Source organism: Pseudorca crassidens, chromosome 15 (genome assembly GCF_039906515.1).
Source record: "Pseudorca crassidens isolate mPseCra1 chromosome 15, mPseCra1.hap1, whole genome shotgun sequence".
Classification (NCBI taxonomy): domain Eukaryota; kingdom Metazoa; phylum Chordata; class Mammalia; order Artiodactyla; family Delphinidae; genus Pseudorca; species Pseudorca crassidens.
Window position 1 is genome coordinate 3,154,898 of NC_090310.1, and position 15,883 is coordinate 3,170,780.

Consider the following 15,883-nt stretch of genomic DNA (forward strand, 5'->3'; position numbering starts at 1 on the left):
ACACTCGGTGTATTCTCACATTTGGTGGGTGCTCTGTTCTTTTTTTTTTCTTATTCTTTTTTCTGTTTGTTTTTCAGATTGCATAATCTCTATCATTCTATCTTAAAGTGCACTGAGCCTTTCCTCTGTCAGCTCAAATCTACCATTGAGTCCCCCTAGTGAATTTTTAAATTTTGGTTATGGTATTTTTCAACTCTAGAACTTCTCATTAGGTTCTTTTTAAGTCATTTCTGTCTCTTTATTGATATTCTCTACTTGGTGTGGTAGTGTCAGCATACTTTAATTCTTTACACATGGTCTCCTTCAGTTCTTTGTTAAAGTCCCCTACTATGAATGTGTTACTGTCGATTTCCCTTTTATGGCTGTTAGTATTTGCCTTATGTATTGAGGTGCTCCTGTGTTGGGTGCATAAATATTTACAATTGTTATATCTTCTTCTTGGATCGATCCCTTGATCATTATGTAGTGTCCTTCTTTGTCTCTTGTAATAGTCTTTATCTTAAAGTCTATTTTGTCTGATATGAGAATTGCTACTCCAGCTTTCTTCTGATTTCCATTTGCATGGAATATCTTTTTCCATCCCCTCACTTTCAGTCTGTATGTGTGCCTAGGTCTGAAGTGGTCTTGTTTTTGTATCCATTCAGCCAGTCTGTGTCTTTTGGTGGGAGCATTTAATCCATTTACATTTAAGGTAATTATTGATATGTATGTTCCTATTCCCATTTACTTAATTGTTTTGGGTTTGTCATGGTAGGTCTTTTCCTTCTCTTGTGTTTCTTGCCTAGAGAAGTTCCTTTAGCATTTGTTGTAAAGCTGGTTTGGTAGTGCTGAACTCTCAGCTTTTTCTTGTCTGTGAAGGTTTTGATTTCTCCATCAAATCTGAATGAGATCCTTGCTGGGTAGAGTAATCTTGGTTGTAGGTTTTTCTCCTTCATCACTTTAAATATGTCCTGCCACTCCCTTCTGGCTTGCAGAGTTTCTGCTGAAAGATCAGCTGTTAACCTTATGGAGAGTCCCTTGTGTGTTATTTGTTGTTTTTCCCTTGCTGCTTTTAATATGTTTTCTTCGTATTTAATTTTTGATAGTTTGATTAATATGTGTCTTGGCATGTTTCTCCTTGGATTTATCCTGTATGGGACTCTCTGCGCTTCCTGGACTTGATTAACTATTTCCTTTCCCGTATTAGGGAAGTTTTCAACTATAATCTCTTCAAATATTTTCTCAGTCCCTTTCTTTTTCTCTTCTTCTTCTGGGACCCCTATAATTCAAATGTTGGTACATTGAATGTCCCAGAGGTCTCTGAGACTGTCCTCAGTTCTTTTCATTCTTTTTTCTTTATTCTGCTCTGCAGTAATTATTTCCACTATTTTATCTTCCAGGTCACTTATCCGTTCTTCTGCCTCAGTTATTCCACTATTGATCCCTTCTAGAGTATTTTTAATTTCATTTATTGTGTTGTTCATCATTGCTTGCTTCCTCTTTAGATCTTCTAGGGCCTTGTTAAATGTTTCTTGTATTTTCTCTATTCTATTTCCAAGATTTTGGATCATCTTTGCTATCATTATTCTGAATTCTTTTTCAGGTAGACTGCCTATTTCCTCTTCATTTGTTAGGTCTGGTAGATTTTTACCTTGCTCCTTCATCTGCTGTGTGTTTTTCTGTCTTTTCATTTTGCTTATCCTACTGTGTTTGGGGTCTCCTTTTCGCAGGCTGCAGGTTCATAGTTCCCATTGTTTTTGGTGTCTGTCCCCAGTGGCTAAGGTTGGTTCAGTGGGTTGTGTAGGTTTCCTGGTGGAGGGGACTAGTGCCTGTGTTCTGGTGGATGAGGCTGTGTCTTGTCTTTCTGGTGGGCAGGTCCACATCTGGTGGTGTGTTTTGGGGTGTCTGTGGCCTTATTATGATTTTAGGCAGCCTCTCTGCTAATGGATGGGGCTGTGTTCCTGTCTTGCTAGTTGTTTGGCATAGGGTGTCCAGCACTGTAGCTTGCTGGTCATTGAGTGAAGCTGGGTGCTGGTGGTGAGATGGAGATCTCTGGGAGATTTTCGCCATTTGATATTACATGGAGCTGGGAGGTCTCTTGTGGACCAGTGTCCTAAAGTTGGCTCTCCCACCTCACAGGCACAGCAGTGACTCCTGGCTTGACCACCAAGAGCCTTTCATCCACAAGGCTCAGAATAAAAGGGAGAAAAAATAGAATAGAAAAGAAAGAAAGGAAGGAAGGAAGGAAGGAAGGAAGGAAGAGAATAAAATAAAATAAAGTTATTAAAATAAAAAATAATTATTAGGATGGGGTTAAAGGAGCCGCTGATTGGGGGCTCTGGCTCACTCAGGCCAGGGGGGAGGGAGGGGCACGGAGTGCGGGGCGAGCCTGCGGCGGCAGAGGCCGACATGACGTCGCACCAGCCTGAGACGCGCCCTGCGTTCTCCCGGGGAAGTTGTCCCGGTATCCCGGGACCCTGGCAGTGGCGGGCTGCACAGGCTCCCCGGAAGGGAGGTGTGGATCATGACCTGTGCTCGCACACAGGCCCCTTGGTGGCGGCAGCAGCAGCCTTAGCGTCTCATGCCCGTCTCTGGGATCCGCGCTTTTAGCCGCGGCTGGCGCCCGTCTCTGGAGCTCCTTTAAGCAGCGCTCTTAATCCCCTCTCCTCGCGCACCAGGAAACAAAGAGGGAAGAAAAAGTCTCTTGCCTCTTTGGCAGGTCCAGACTTTTCCCCTGACTCCCTCCCGGGCAGCCGTGGCGCACTAACCCCCCGCAGGCTGTGTTCACGCCACCAACCCTAGTCCTCCCTCTGCCCTCCGACCAAAGCCCGAGCCTCAGCTCCCAGCCCCGCCCGCCGCAGAGGGGGAGCAGACAAGCCTCTCGGCCTGGTGAGTGCCGGTCGGCCCTGATCCTCTGTGCGGGAATCTCTCTGCTTTGCCCTCCACACCCCTGTTGTTGTGCTCTTCTCCGCGGCTCCGAAGCTTCACCCCTCCGCCACCCGCAGTCTCCACCCGAGAAGGGGCTTCCTAGTGTGTGTAAACCTTTCCTCCTTCACAGCCGCCTCCCACTGGTGCAGGTCCCGTCCCTATCCTTTTGTCTCTGTTTTTTCTTTTTTCTTTTGCCCTACCCAGGTACGTGGGGAGTTTCTTGCCTTTTGGGAGGTCTGAGGTCTTCTGCCAGCGTTCAGTAGGTGTTCTGTAGGAGTTGCTCCACGTGTAGATGTATTTCTGGTGTATCTGTGGGGAGGAAGGTGATCGCGTCCTACTCTTCCGCCATTTTCTCTCGAAAACCTCCTTCAGTTCTTTGAACATATTATAATAGCTACTTTCAAAGTCTTTGCCAATATTTGGGGCTCCCCAGAGGCTGCCTGCTTTTTTTCCTCTGTATGGATCACACGTTCCTGTTTTTTGAAAACAGCTCACTTGCGATAATATATCGTATCAACTCAGAATACTGATATTCAGCCCCCGCTGGTTGTTGTCATTGTTGTTCGCTTATCTGCTTACTTGTTTAGTGACTTGCCTGGACCAGTTCAGGGACGTCCGTTTCTTCAGCAGTGTCTACCCTCCGATGTCACCCCTCAGAGCTGCAGCCTTGGGCACACGTGCAGTTTCCCTGACAACCAGGGATGACCGGTCTTAGCCAGGGTCCCCTTGTCTCTCGTTCTTGCCTCCCTATTAGGATTCTGGGTTGTCTCCCACCACGGGTATCACACCCAGCTGTTAACCTCCACTACCTGCTAGCTCTATCATTTTTGACAAAGCTCCAGGGTATAAATTACTCCATAGTTTGATCCAGTTACAGCCCAGCCCTTTTGCAGTGGCAGGATGTTGTTAACCTTTGAATTTTTCTCTAACCCCCGAGAGGGCTCTCCTTCGCTGTCTCTTTGCCTGGTTCTGCTGCTAAACTTCTTGGCCGGTTTATTATTACTTCACTTGTTGCTATCGTGGAGCTGCCAGCTTCCTCTCAATTTCTCACCCCTGTGGCCGCCATTGTTTCCAACAATGCCCTTAGGCCTGCTCTGGTCCAAATACAGACATTCCCCTCGGGCAGAGCAGGGGAGCTCTCTATTCTTAAGGACTGACTCTCCCCCTAGCAGGACCTCTGTGTCACAGCACCAAAGCTGGAGTGGGGCCAACAGCCCTCTTCTCCATAGTGACGCACTTGCTGAACCAGTGGGGTGCTGGGTGGAGACGGTAGCCCCTGGTCTTCTGGGCAGTGTGGAACTTCTTCCGTCCTAGCCAGCTGGGGTGGGGGCGATCAGGGCTCAGTATTCTCGACCTGCTGTGCCTGACGCACATCGTCCAGCCTCCCAGCGAAGGCTGCGTGAGGGAAGGAAGCCCGTTCTCTTGGCCATACCTGCCTGGCATAGAGTTCTGCACTGCGGAGCTGGGGGCGGGCAGTTGGATGAGAAATGCCAGCAGCTTCAGGTCGAACCAAATTGCTGGACTAGGGGCTGGGTCTTCTTGGCCACATGTGCTCAGAGTGGAGCTTCTGTCACCCTGGGCTGAGGGGCGGGGGGGGGGTGCAAATCATAGGTCAAGTGGCTCAGACGCTTGCTAGTTTTAGTGATTTTAGATTTTCTGCAGTAAGTCTTCCCCCCTTTGCTATATGCCCTTGGCACCAATTCCAGGGACTCTAAACGTTTATAAGATCATTTTCCCCAGTTAAATCATTGTTCCACTAGGGAGAGGACCTGCTGGCTCCTGTGACCGTCCTGGAAGGATCTTTGTATTGATGATTGGTTGACTGGGGCGGGGTCTCCTGACCTCCCTTCCTGTCCACCCGCTCCTCCAGAGCCAGAAACCCTATGAGGTCTTGGCCGGAAGAGCTCTTTTGCAAAGCTAATATTTCACTAAAAAAAAAATAGTGATGCCATCCTTTTCTCCCAATTTTCAGAAATATTGCTCAAGTGAAAATTCTAAGAATCCGTTCACAGGTGCACACCAACCTGACTGATCAGAGTTGCTCTGAATTAGGCCATCAGCGTCACATGACACGTGCTGTGGCTCTCTGTGTACCTCTGTTTAGGAAAAAGAGGCTCTGTCTCTGTCTTATCGCACAGATGCTTCTGAATTACATCAGGGCTACGGTTCAAATCGCATCTTAAAAATTGTTTTCGAAATCCAAAGAAACAGTTTTCAAGATCTCTCCTCCAACCAACTTAGACCAACCCCCTCCTGCTTAATTAATTCCCTAATAATGTTTGAGCCTTTCATCTGGCCCATATAGTGCCCACAGTGCTGAGATCATCTCTATTAGCAGCTTGCCAGGCGTCCGTGCGCCTTTAGAAACTCTCACAGCCCGTCTGCCAGCACATCCAATCACAGGCTGGCCTTCTACGGTTTCCTGGGAAACCGGCACACAACGCTATTTCATTGTCACACAGGAAACTTAAAAAAAAGACCCTGCAGTGTTTCCTTTGTGTCCATAATTCTAAATCACTAAAATACATCCTCATGAAAAAATAATAATGTCATATAAACAATAAGCAGGGCAGGCAGCAGAAGGACGAATGGCATTTTAATTCAGTGCCTTCTTGTGAAGGCAAAGGCAAGACCTGAGCAGGAGCCAGGAGGCCCCGCCCCCGACCCCGCCCTCGTGTGTCATGAGACCTGGGTACCTCTCACTCTCCCTAAATGAACAGGAAGAAGCTAAAGGAGCAGCTCTTAGTCTCTCCTCTCCTTTCTGCACGATGGTTATCAGAACCATCTCTCACAGTGGCTTTCGGGACCACTCGGCTGGACCTGCAGCCCTGCCACTCAAGGCTGCCAGCCGCCCAGCTTGGTCCCCACATGAAGCACTCTGCCCTTCCAGATGCAGTGGGAAAAATCCCAGGGCAGGTTCTGACTGGCTCAGCTTAAGCCGCATGCCCACCCATTAGCCAGTCACTGCTTTCTGAGGGTCAAGCCCTTCAGCCCATGTCACAGGGAAAGGTGGGACAAGGGTCACTTCCTTCAAAGGGTCACACTTCAGACGCAAACACTGGGACATCACTGTGAGCTGGACAGCCGACCCCGACTGTCTCCTGCCAGGGCCTCTTAGTGCCCACATTTGTCACAGGCCTAGAGGACACATAGCTACTAGAGGTCTCCAGTGGAACTACGTTTTGTTAATCACGTGGACATACACGTGAGTGTGGGACACGTGATGTGTTCATTCCCGAAGCGGCGCTGGACATACTCTGAGAAGTGCTGGCTCCTGCAGGAACGCAGAGCCCCCTTCCAGGCCGCACCTCGGTCCCTCGGTGACTGTGAACCCGGCTTCCCCACATCCTGAACAGCTGCAGGAGGGGGGACAAGGGTAGAAAGAGGGGAGAGAAGTGCCCCGGGACACCCCCTGGGTGTGGGACGTGTTTATAAAACGAGTGACCGCCGCATATGATGGCCTTTCCATCACTGGAGAGACCTGGTGTGAGACCCACCCATGGAAGTGTCTCTAACCTTTTATACAGCTGGGGTTGAAGGCGGCCCCGAAGGGTTACTGAGAAGCCTCTGTCTCTGCCACCTGGGCTGCGATGCCAGAGCTGGGTCTGCCCCCACTCTGTCCCCAGCCAGTATGACCCTGACGTGGTCACTGCCTCTGTGGGCCTCCATTCTCTCCAACACAAAATGAGATGGAACCCAATCGCGACTTCTCACATTCGTCCTCACGTGGTTGGGACGGTGGGTGGGGAGGACCCCAAACACTGAAGGGTGAAATCTTGAATCTTAACGTTCAGTCTTCAGCTCATCATAAACCCTGACCCCGTCTGTGAAACCAGCAGCCATATTGCTGTCGTCCAATCCTGAACATTCCGTGAATTCCTCGTGAGGAAAGAGGGCTTCGGTGTCTTCCTTCCCCTGAGCTTCAGGAAATTTAGAACCAAAATCAGTGTCTGAAGAAGTGACAGACCCAACTCAGGGACGGATAACAGATTCCTCAGCTTCTCTCCACGAGCTCTGTCCTCCTTTCTCTGAGTTTACACAGAGCTTGGCCTCGTAAGCCCCTCAAGGCCTCTAGAAAACAGATGAAGATGAATCTTAACCACCCGCCACCCATGCAGGTGCCTGACCTCTTATCTGAAAAAGATGCACTTTCGAGAACTGCGCGTTTCTCAGGTTGGGGCTGAGTCCCGTATCGGGTCACATCCCCAGCGGGGCCGGGGGGCACTCTCGCGGAACCCACTCGTGTTTCTGCAGCAACCCCTGAGGACATCCACACCGGACGGCCTCCCAGCAGTTCAGCTCGGGGTCCGCGGCACTTGAGCTCGACGCAGGTCAGGCTCTGCCTCCAAACAAGTTGCAAAAACAGCCTTTGGTTTTCAGTGCATCATGGGCTTGGGACTGACGTCTAGGGGGTGGTGAGCCTGTTCAGCTGCTGTGCAGGAGGGGCTTGGAGCCGGGAACCCCGAGGCCTGGGTGGCCAGGCTCAGGGGAGGCTCCCACGCCGCCCAGGGCCCACACAGCCCTTTTTCATCCATAAGCCGGAATCCTCACTCCCACCTCGCAGGGTCATGGTGCAGCGACAGAGGTGGCACGAGGCTACTCTGTTGTGAGCAGTGTCCACAGGAAAGAAGCCTGTGCTGCCTCTCGGCATCGCTGCCCGGTGATGGAGGAGCTGTCCTCCACCTCTGGGAGGTGTTGGGAGGGCGTTTTTGTCAGCCCCCGTTTCCAGGAGCCATGTATGATGTCGCAACACAGATGGTTTACATTTAGCGTCCTGAGAATTCCCAGATCCGTGGCCCACCGTTGCTACTTTATGTAAATATTGCATTTAGAGCAAGGGTTTCAGTCTGTGTCTGAAAAATCCCAAAAGTCTCTGGCTGCGCCGCATGTACACGGGGGGTGTCTGCACAGCCAAGGGGCCGCCCGCTCTCACAGCACAGAATGCCGCCCCCAGGCGAAGCACAGCCAAGGGGCCGCCCGCTCTCACAGCACAGAATGCCGCCCCCAGGCGAAGGCCAGAAGGCAGCCGTCCCCTCCTCCCCTGCCCGCACCCCAGCCTGGCCACTGCTCAGAATCCTCCCAGAGCCTCCGGGGAATACACGTTCCAGGGCCCCATCCCAGACCCACTGAGTGAGGAGAGCAGAGCGGGAGCCGCCGCCCAGGAAGCTGTGCTCTTCCGAGACTTCCCCGGAGATTCTGAGCCAGCATTAGGGGGACACTCAGTCCTTTATACCACCCAGGCCTCCGTCACCCTGCGGGGAGAGGAAAAAGGGCAGGTGTGACTGAACCCTTGACGGCTCGGCCCTGGAGCCCAGCGGGGAGGCGCCCTGCCCGCGGGCGGCTGGAGTGTGAGGGACCAGCCAGTCACCCGCCCACTGCCCACGGCGACCTTCACCTGGCAGGGTGCCCCGCGAGGGGAGGGGCTTTACTCGGCCACGATTCCTGTCCCCTCCCTGAACTTGAAAGGCCGGAAGCCACCGTGCCTGCAGACCCATTTTTGGCACATGGAAGGTGGCCTCTGTGAGGTCCGGGGTAGCAGGCGCGGGGAGGAACCCCTGTGCTTTCAGGGTCTGGGGAGCGTCTTGGGTGCGGGTCCTCACAGCAGAGCCCGGCCAGCCTGGGTACCATCCCCACCCACCAGGGGGCAGGAAGCTCCCAGGAGTCAGGGGAGGGGCCCCGGGACCGCCTGGCAGGTCTGGGACAGGGGAACCGGGAGCCCTCCCTGCTCTGGGAAAACACTTCGGCCTCCACTGTCTGGATCAGCCGACCTTCCAGCACTGAAAATCCACTCCCAAGACCACACAGCACACGGCACAGAGTTTTACTTCAAGAAAATGAACATAGAAACGGTGCGGGCTAAATGCTCTTACTAGAAACTGCTGCTTTGTTTTGTAGAAAGAAAAGGGGGGAAAGACCCTCAGAGGGACTGATCTTGAGCCGTCAATGGGTGGCCCACTTCCTCCACCAGCTGCTCGGGGGCCGCATGGTGAGGGGTCAGGTCCCTCAGTGCCTGGAGAGGGAGGGGCCCGTAGCACTTCAGACACCACGACACCACGTTCATTTACGGTGTCCTTTCTTGGCAACCTCCCCTCGGAGATCGGCATGGACGTGACATTCCCTGGAAATGTGTGTCCCATGAAGGACAGACCTCCTCCTCACCCCCTCTCAAGCTCAGGATGGGATCCCATTGGTCTGTGGGAGCCTGCGTCACGGTCTTGGGCAGGCTATGGCCCCTAGGCCTTCCACATTCCCGTGCTCTTCTGTCCTCTGCACTGCGAGGATACACACCATCCCCTTGAGGCTGTGTAGACCTCTCCTGGGTGGGAGATGGGGTGTAGACCTCTCCTGGGTGGGAGATGGGGTGTAGACCTCTCCTGGGTGGGAGATGGGGTGTAGACCTCTCCTGGGTGGGAGATGGGGTGTAGGCCTCTCCTGGAGCACGAGTGCAATGCAGAGCCTCCGGGGACGGGCTCAGGCACAGTGATGGGTTGGGGAGCAGAGGCTCAAGGGCAGTGAGACAGCACATTGCCTGGCTTGGCGCGAGCTCAGCCCGGGTCTCTTGGGGGGTGGTCCGGGGGTTCCGTGTGCGGCTTGTGTGGAGTGTAGGAGGTCTGGGGTGGGGGAAGTGGGAGGAAACAGGTGACCGGCACCATCCCACCGTGGGCGGCCAGTACTGGTCCCCTTCCTGGCCCTTCCTGTTCCCCGCTCAGCCCTGCTGCCCACGGCCACGCTCCCGCATAGCTCCCCCCGTCTGTGACCGCCCCAGTGTCCACGGGCCCCCTGAGCTCCCCCCAGCCCCCCGGCCGCCTGGCTGACGCCTCGCTGTCCATCCGTCTATCCGCAGGGCACCGAGTCCGAGTCCGAGGACGCGCTCCCCCAGCACTCCTTCGTCAACCACTACCTGAGCGACCCCACCTACTACAACTCGTGGAAGCGGCGCGCGGGCGCGGCCCCGCACAGGTACGAGGCGGTGGCGGGGGCCGAGGCCGGGCCAGCCCCGCGCGCGGTGGTCACCACGCAGAGCGCCGTGTTCGCGCCCGCCGCCCACGGCGCCCGGACTCCGCTCACCGGCTTCTCGTCCTTCGTGTGAGCGGCACCGACCCCGCGGCGACCCTTGTTAAGACAGTCAGCTCTGGGAACTGGGCTCCAGCTTGGGTTTAAGAGGATCTGACGCCTGATGATTGATTTTACCCACTTGTGAACGCGAGATTGCAATTAGGAAAGTTTTTTTTTACTGGCTTTTTGTAACATCGCTGCAGGAAGCGGGTTTCTTTGTTTTTCTTTTCTTTTTACGAGAAGGTGTGTTTCACTGGTGCAAGGGCTCCGTCACCCCGACCTGGGAAGACCTGAGCCCTCGGGACCCGGGCTTCTCCATTCTGCGCCGACTAGGAAGGCTGGGGGGTGGGAGACGGGGGTCCAGGGAGGCCGCGCCTCTTGCAGGCCGCTCCCTTCTCTTCTCTAACCCCTGCCTGAGAACCAGCGGCCCGCCTGGGGCTCCATCCCACCGTCTCCATCTCCGGCGTGCGAAGAGCATGTGTGTGACCCAGGCTCAGGGCCTCCGGACCCAAGGGCGTCCATCTCTGAAATGTTCTCACTCGGCAGTTTGTAGGCGAGGAATCGGCTTTAAGGTTCCAGGCCGCGGGGCCACAGATTCCAAGGTTCCGTTCGGCGTCCTTCCAGGGGTGAAATATTCGGGGCTCCCCCTTCCTTTCTTCCTTTCGACCTCGCAGCACAGGAGCAGGAAGCACCCCTGCTGGGAGCCACCGCCGTGGCCCTCGGCAAGCTCGCTCCTTCCCTGACAGCACAGCACACGGCCAGCCCGCCAACCCGAGCGAACGAGGCAGCGGCTGCAGAATCGCTCGCTGTGTTAAGAGGTGTGAATTGTTAACCAGAGTATTTTTAAAATCTTTTTATCTTTTTTTAAAATATGTCACATGAAATGAATGAGTCTCAGCTGTCTCCAGGTGCCTTTTTATTAATTGTTTAGCTTTGTACATGGGAAAGGCGAAGAGCGACAGTGTCTCCAAGTATAGCAAAACGGCTCTGAGAAGACGGGGTCCCCAGCCCCTCCCCCCGCCCCCCGTGCCTGCCAGGCCCTGCCGTGCGCGTGGCCCGCGGCTTTCCTTGGAGCGCGCGCGGCCTGGGGCCTCCGGGTTCCCGCCGCTGCCACGACTGGTGTGGCTGTCCCTTTCCCGACCCCAGGCCAGCTCTTAGCCTTAATGGATTTTCTGGAAACCGTTTTTTACTTTAACTGTTACTGTTTTGTTTTCGTTTCTTAGCTAAATGGAAATAGCGTGAACTATTTTGAAACTCCAAACCGTAGCTCTGCCTCTAGCCCATCACATCATTTTTTGCAAAAGGTGTGTGAGGTACACGTGGTCAAGCCGTGGTCCCAGGGCCAGATGTACCGGGAGCGCTGCTGCTGTCAGCGGGGGGTGTGCCCCACCCCTCCGGGGGGGGCACTGCAGAAGGACCCTGCCGCCGGCAGCCCGGTCAGCCGGAGCCTGTCCACACCCCCCAGGGCACAGGACGGGCCTGCAGGTCCCCAAGGGGGGAAGGGCTGGGCCAGCCACCCACGCCACGGGGAGCCAGTCTCGTGGCCACCCGCGGGTCACGTGGTCTGCGGGGTCCCTTCTTCCCACGCCTCCTCCGGGCAGAGGGCTGTCTTAACCCTCTGATTTCAGAGTTGCTGGGTGCGGTATCCCCAGGAGACCAAGGAGAGTTTTGTGTCGCTGAAAAAAGGCCTCTTCTGTTTGAGAGTTTGTGTTGGGTAAAAAAAACCCTTTCAGTTTCTCCAAAAGTAGAAGTAGGAGGTGTGGAAAGGTTCCTTTCTCTCTCTCCTCCTCCTTCCTTCTCTCTTTTCTTCTTCCCTTCTTTCCTTCCTACCTCCCTCCCTCCCTCCGTTCCTTCCTTCCTTTTCTGTGTAGAGGGGAAACGTTCTAAACCAAAAATCCTAGACGCTCTGCCCAAAGGCTCTCCTGCATGAGAATCGCTCCCTGGACGGGACCCACCCAGGGCACAGGACCAGCCACCTCGGTCCTCTCGGTCCCAGACGGGGAAGTGGACAGGAAGCCCCAAGGCTGCAGCTCGAATTTCTCGGAAGACAAGCGACGGACAGAGAACGTGGAGAAACACTGCCTTCCGCGCTCTGCTCTCTAAGCCATACGTCCATTGCTTTATATACGGGAAAGTGCTGAAACGTCCTAGCGTGGGGACGGCTTGGTTTGAGGCGTGTTTTTGGCTTTTGGGCTTTTGTGACAACATGACGCCTTTTTCCCCAGGGTCATTATACTTCCTGTGTTCTCTCTGCTCTGAGCGAACTTCTTTGGGACGGAACAGGCGGTCCGAGGCGGCGGTGGGCGTTGGCGTCCGCACTCTGCCCAGTGGCACCGGCACTGTGGGCTGTGGGAGCTACTAGACCAGAGGAAGAGTGGGGTGTCTCTGGTTAGGTTTCAGCCTCCAGGTAGTGTGGGCGTTGAGAAGCGTCGATTCCTAACCTCTCATCTTTAGGGAGGAAAAAAGAAAATCACAGGATAGGAAAATGGATACTGGATTTTAATCTCGGCTCTGAAAAAAAGAACGAGCACCATTTCTCTAACCGAGGCAAGGAGGAGTGTTCTATCCTGGCGCCTTCCAAGCCATGGTGCCCTTCAGGTGTCTCGCGCTCAGCTGTCGCTGAGTCCCCCGACGAAGGCCCCGTGATGGGCAGGCGAGCTGCCCCTTCCGCGTGAGGACCCGCAGCGAAGCAGCCGCAGGGCCGCGCTCTCTGTCTGAGCGGCAGGGATGGGTTTGCGCGGGGCTCCCGTCCCCACTGGGGACTCCGGGCACAGGTTTCCAGACCAGTGAGCGGCCGGGCGGGGCTGTGGGCCGTCCCTGTGGTTAGCGGGCCGCGGGGCACATCTCCTGGACTGCATCTCCTCCTCTGAATAAATGGGTCCAAACCAAGGCCTCCCCTCCTTGGCCATGCTTTCAAGGAGCGCTCTGTAAATGTCGTCGCGGAAGAGACGTGATGTGGGGCAGCTTCGGGGGAGACCGCGGAGGGTGGCGCGCGCTCCGTAAACCCCTTGTGGCGCTGTGCCTGCCCTGGACCGCGACGGGACTGAAGCATGGTGTTTGCATAATGTTTCTAAGGGTTTGTAGCATGGTTTTCCGTTTTTACGAATTCCTGGCACACTGTAGTCCTGGTGCCAGTGAGCGGTCGTATCCACGTATCCAGATGCGGCCCTTTGATTCAGCATCCCTGTAGCGGGGACCCTCCGAAAGGTGGGAGCAGGTAGAAATCCAGGAGCTGCGCTGGTCTGCTGTGCGTGCCTCACCTGCTGGTTTATCGGGGGCTTAGGTCAGTCCTGAAGTCTTCCCGGCGATTTCTGGAATCGTGCAGAAACCAGACCTCCTTAAAAAAAAAAATTGTAGGAAGACAGGGAGGTGCTATGGGTACGGTTTTTAATAAAAGCATCATTTTGTTCCTTATGCGCCTGTGATTTTCTTCAGCAAGTGTTGATGAAGTGACTCATGAATTCTAGGGCTGTAGGATCGAACATTGAAACGTCAGCCCAGTGCCGCGCTGGCCCCTCCTGGAGATGCAGGTGTGGACGCACAGCGGAGGTGAGGTCAGAGGGGTTCAGTTTTAGATCTCCCGGGGAGAGGCACGCCCGGGGAGCAGCCCGGCCAGGCGGCCAGGGGCCTGAGGCGAGCAGCCTGGGGTCCGCACACCCCGGCATGGCCAGCAGCCATCCTCAGTAGCAGCCCCCCACCGCCTGGAGCACCCCACAAAGACTCCACAGCTGCCTGGAGGGGGGACTGATCATTGCCAAACTTAGCCTTGACTGGGAGGAGGCTGCCCGCTCCGATGGACCCTCCCCTCCCCTCTCCATGAAGGCCCAGCAGGTTCCGGGAACCTGAGGCCCTTCCCGCCCCTTCCAGCTGGGCCCATGTGCCCTGGGGCCAAGGTGCCATGGGTGCCAGCGTCCAGGAGGGGCGTGGCTTTGCCCTCAGCCTCAGGTCCTCCCAGCCTCAGAGCGCGGCTCTCCACGTGGCGCTTAAAAATCCCAGTGCCCGGCCACACCCAGGCCCAGGAAGACAGAACCTCTGGGGGTTGAGCCCAGGCATCCAATTTTCGGGGGAAACGCTGCCCGAGTGATTCCAGGTACCACCAAGGAGGACATGCGCTGTGAGGACGGGGCCCGGGGGCTGGGTCGAAGGAGGGACAAGGGGGCCTGTGCAAACACTGACAAGCCAGAGGTGAGAACATTTCATTTTCTCTCTGTTCTCCACATTGTCTGCCTACATTCCGCCCCCATAAATATGCACTTAAGGTCAGCCCACGTCGCAGTATTTTGGACGCCGCAGCTGCCGTGTGAAGGGTACCATTTCCGGGTGGCGCAGTGCGCTCTGCTTTCGTCCATCTGCAGGGTCCATCGTGCCCTGTGGGTCTGTCAGGATCCCGTTTTGCAGGCGAGGAAACACGCCCAGGGTGAAGCCATTTGCCCCAGGTGGACACGGGGCAGAGGCAGGGTCCAGGCCAAGCAGTCAGGGGCTGCAGAGCAGGTAGAACTGCTGCACGGCCCGCCTTCCCAGAGGGCATCTGCCTTCCCCAAGCTTTCCTCCCGTCGGGGACAGCTGGCCTCGGGGAGGCAGGGCCCCCTGCACACAGCGCAGGGTCCAGCGTGGCGACCACACCTGCACAAAAAGGCACCTGGAGCTCAGAAGTTATTCTCCCCCCCGCCATGGATCTCTCCTTTGTTAGTAAAGAGAAAATGCAGCAGTTCACTTGCGCAATCTGGCCTGTTCTAGGCAAAGCCTGGCCGTTGTTACTGTTACTGTTGTTATTACTGAAAAGTTCATTTAAAAACTTTAGAAATGCAACCAGTGATCACAGAGAAAAGAAATCTCTATTACCTTGTTGGGTGACAGTTAGATGGACCTCCCCAAGAAGGAAAAATGGCTCGGGGGGGAGCCCTCACTGCACCCAGCCGGCTGGGTGAGCTCAGTGTGACCTCTCCGTTCTCTGCAGGAGGGGAGGGAGTCATCACCTCGATGCCTACACCTTCCTGGGAGAAGCACGTTGTTCCCGGGCTTTGAGTCCCGCGGAGCCCGGCCCAGACTGTGGAAGGTGGGCGTCACGGGCTGGTGGGCCCTGCGTCTCCGCGAGGTCGGATTTCTTCTGGAAGGAGCTGGGGGTCTGGGTCCTCTCCTCCACAGAGAGCCCAGTGCATGAGCAGGTGAAGACCCCGGCATTGCCCTCAGCAGGGCAACTCTGAGACGAGCTGGGCCCCCAGGGCAAGCTCGGGGCTGAGGGGGCCCTAGAACGTGTCTCTCCTGCCCCACGCACCCTCGCCGCTCCTGGGGCGTTGCCTGTCCCCCGAGCGATACTGTTGGGGCAGGACGACCTCCCAGGAGACAGGTGAGCCAAGTGGGGCTGAGGGGGCAGGTGCCCCTCCTGGGAATGAGGCCCCCAAGCAGGGGAAGAAGCAGAGGCGCCTCTGAGGTTCCTCCCGGCTGCAGCAGCAGCCTTGCTTCCTGCCAATTCCAGGGCTCCCAACAGCCTCTCAGTAAGTTCCCCTGTTTAACTTAGCTGGAGACCACGCCCCTGCTGGCAGCTGGAGGGGTCCTGGTCCCCAGGCCGAGCTCTGGGCGCCTGTAAGGCCACCCCGGGGGCTCCTGCAGCAACGCCTGGGGGCCCTCAGCCCCAGGGGAGCAGTCACATCCTGGGCTGCCTGGGCTCAGGAGCAAATCAGAACGGCCTGGTTTCCAGCTGGGACAAAGGGACGGTCCACATTATAGACAGGATGTGCCAAGCGGGCAAGGGCTAGGGCACAGCGAGCTGTGGATGTCGCCCTACGTGTGTTTCCACAAAACAAGGCATTTCTGGGGGGGGAAAAGCACTCTGTGAAAATCATGAACTACATTTTATCCTTTTTTTTTTTGGTTGATTGATGTTCTTTACTTTTTTTTTTACATTCCTTTTTTATAATAT

General features: G+C 55.3%; 1 protein-coding gene across 4 annotated transcripts in view; it reads left to right on the forward strand.

Moving 5' to 3' along the window:
- Positions 1-10,866, forward strand: part of SDK1 (sidekick cell adhesion molecule 1) — an 826,998-nt gene extending 816,132 nt beyond the window's left edge. For all 4 annotated transcript variants that reach the window (XM_067705385.1, XM_067705387.1, XM_067705386.1 and 1 more), the window contains one exon: positions 9,752-10,866. In XM_067705385.1, the coding sequence (XP_067561486.1) occupies positions 9,752-9,997 (246 nt within the window). In that variant the 3' untranslated portion in view covers positions 9,998-10,866. The remainder of the gene's footprint in view (positions 1-9,751) is intronic.
- The last annotated feature ends 5,017 nt before the right edge of the window (positions 10,867-15,883 follow it).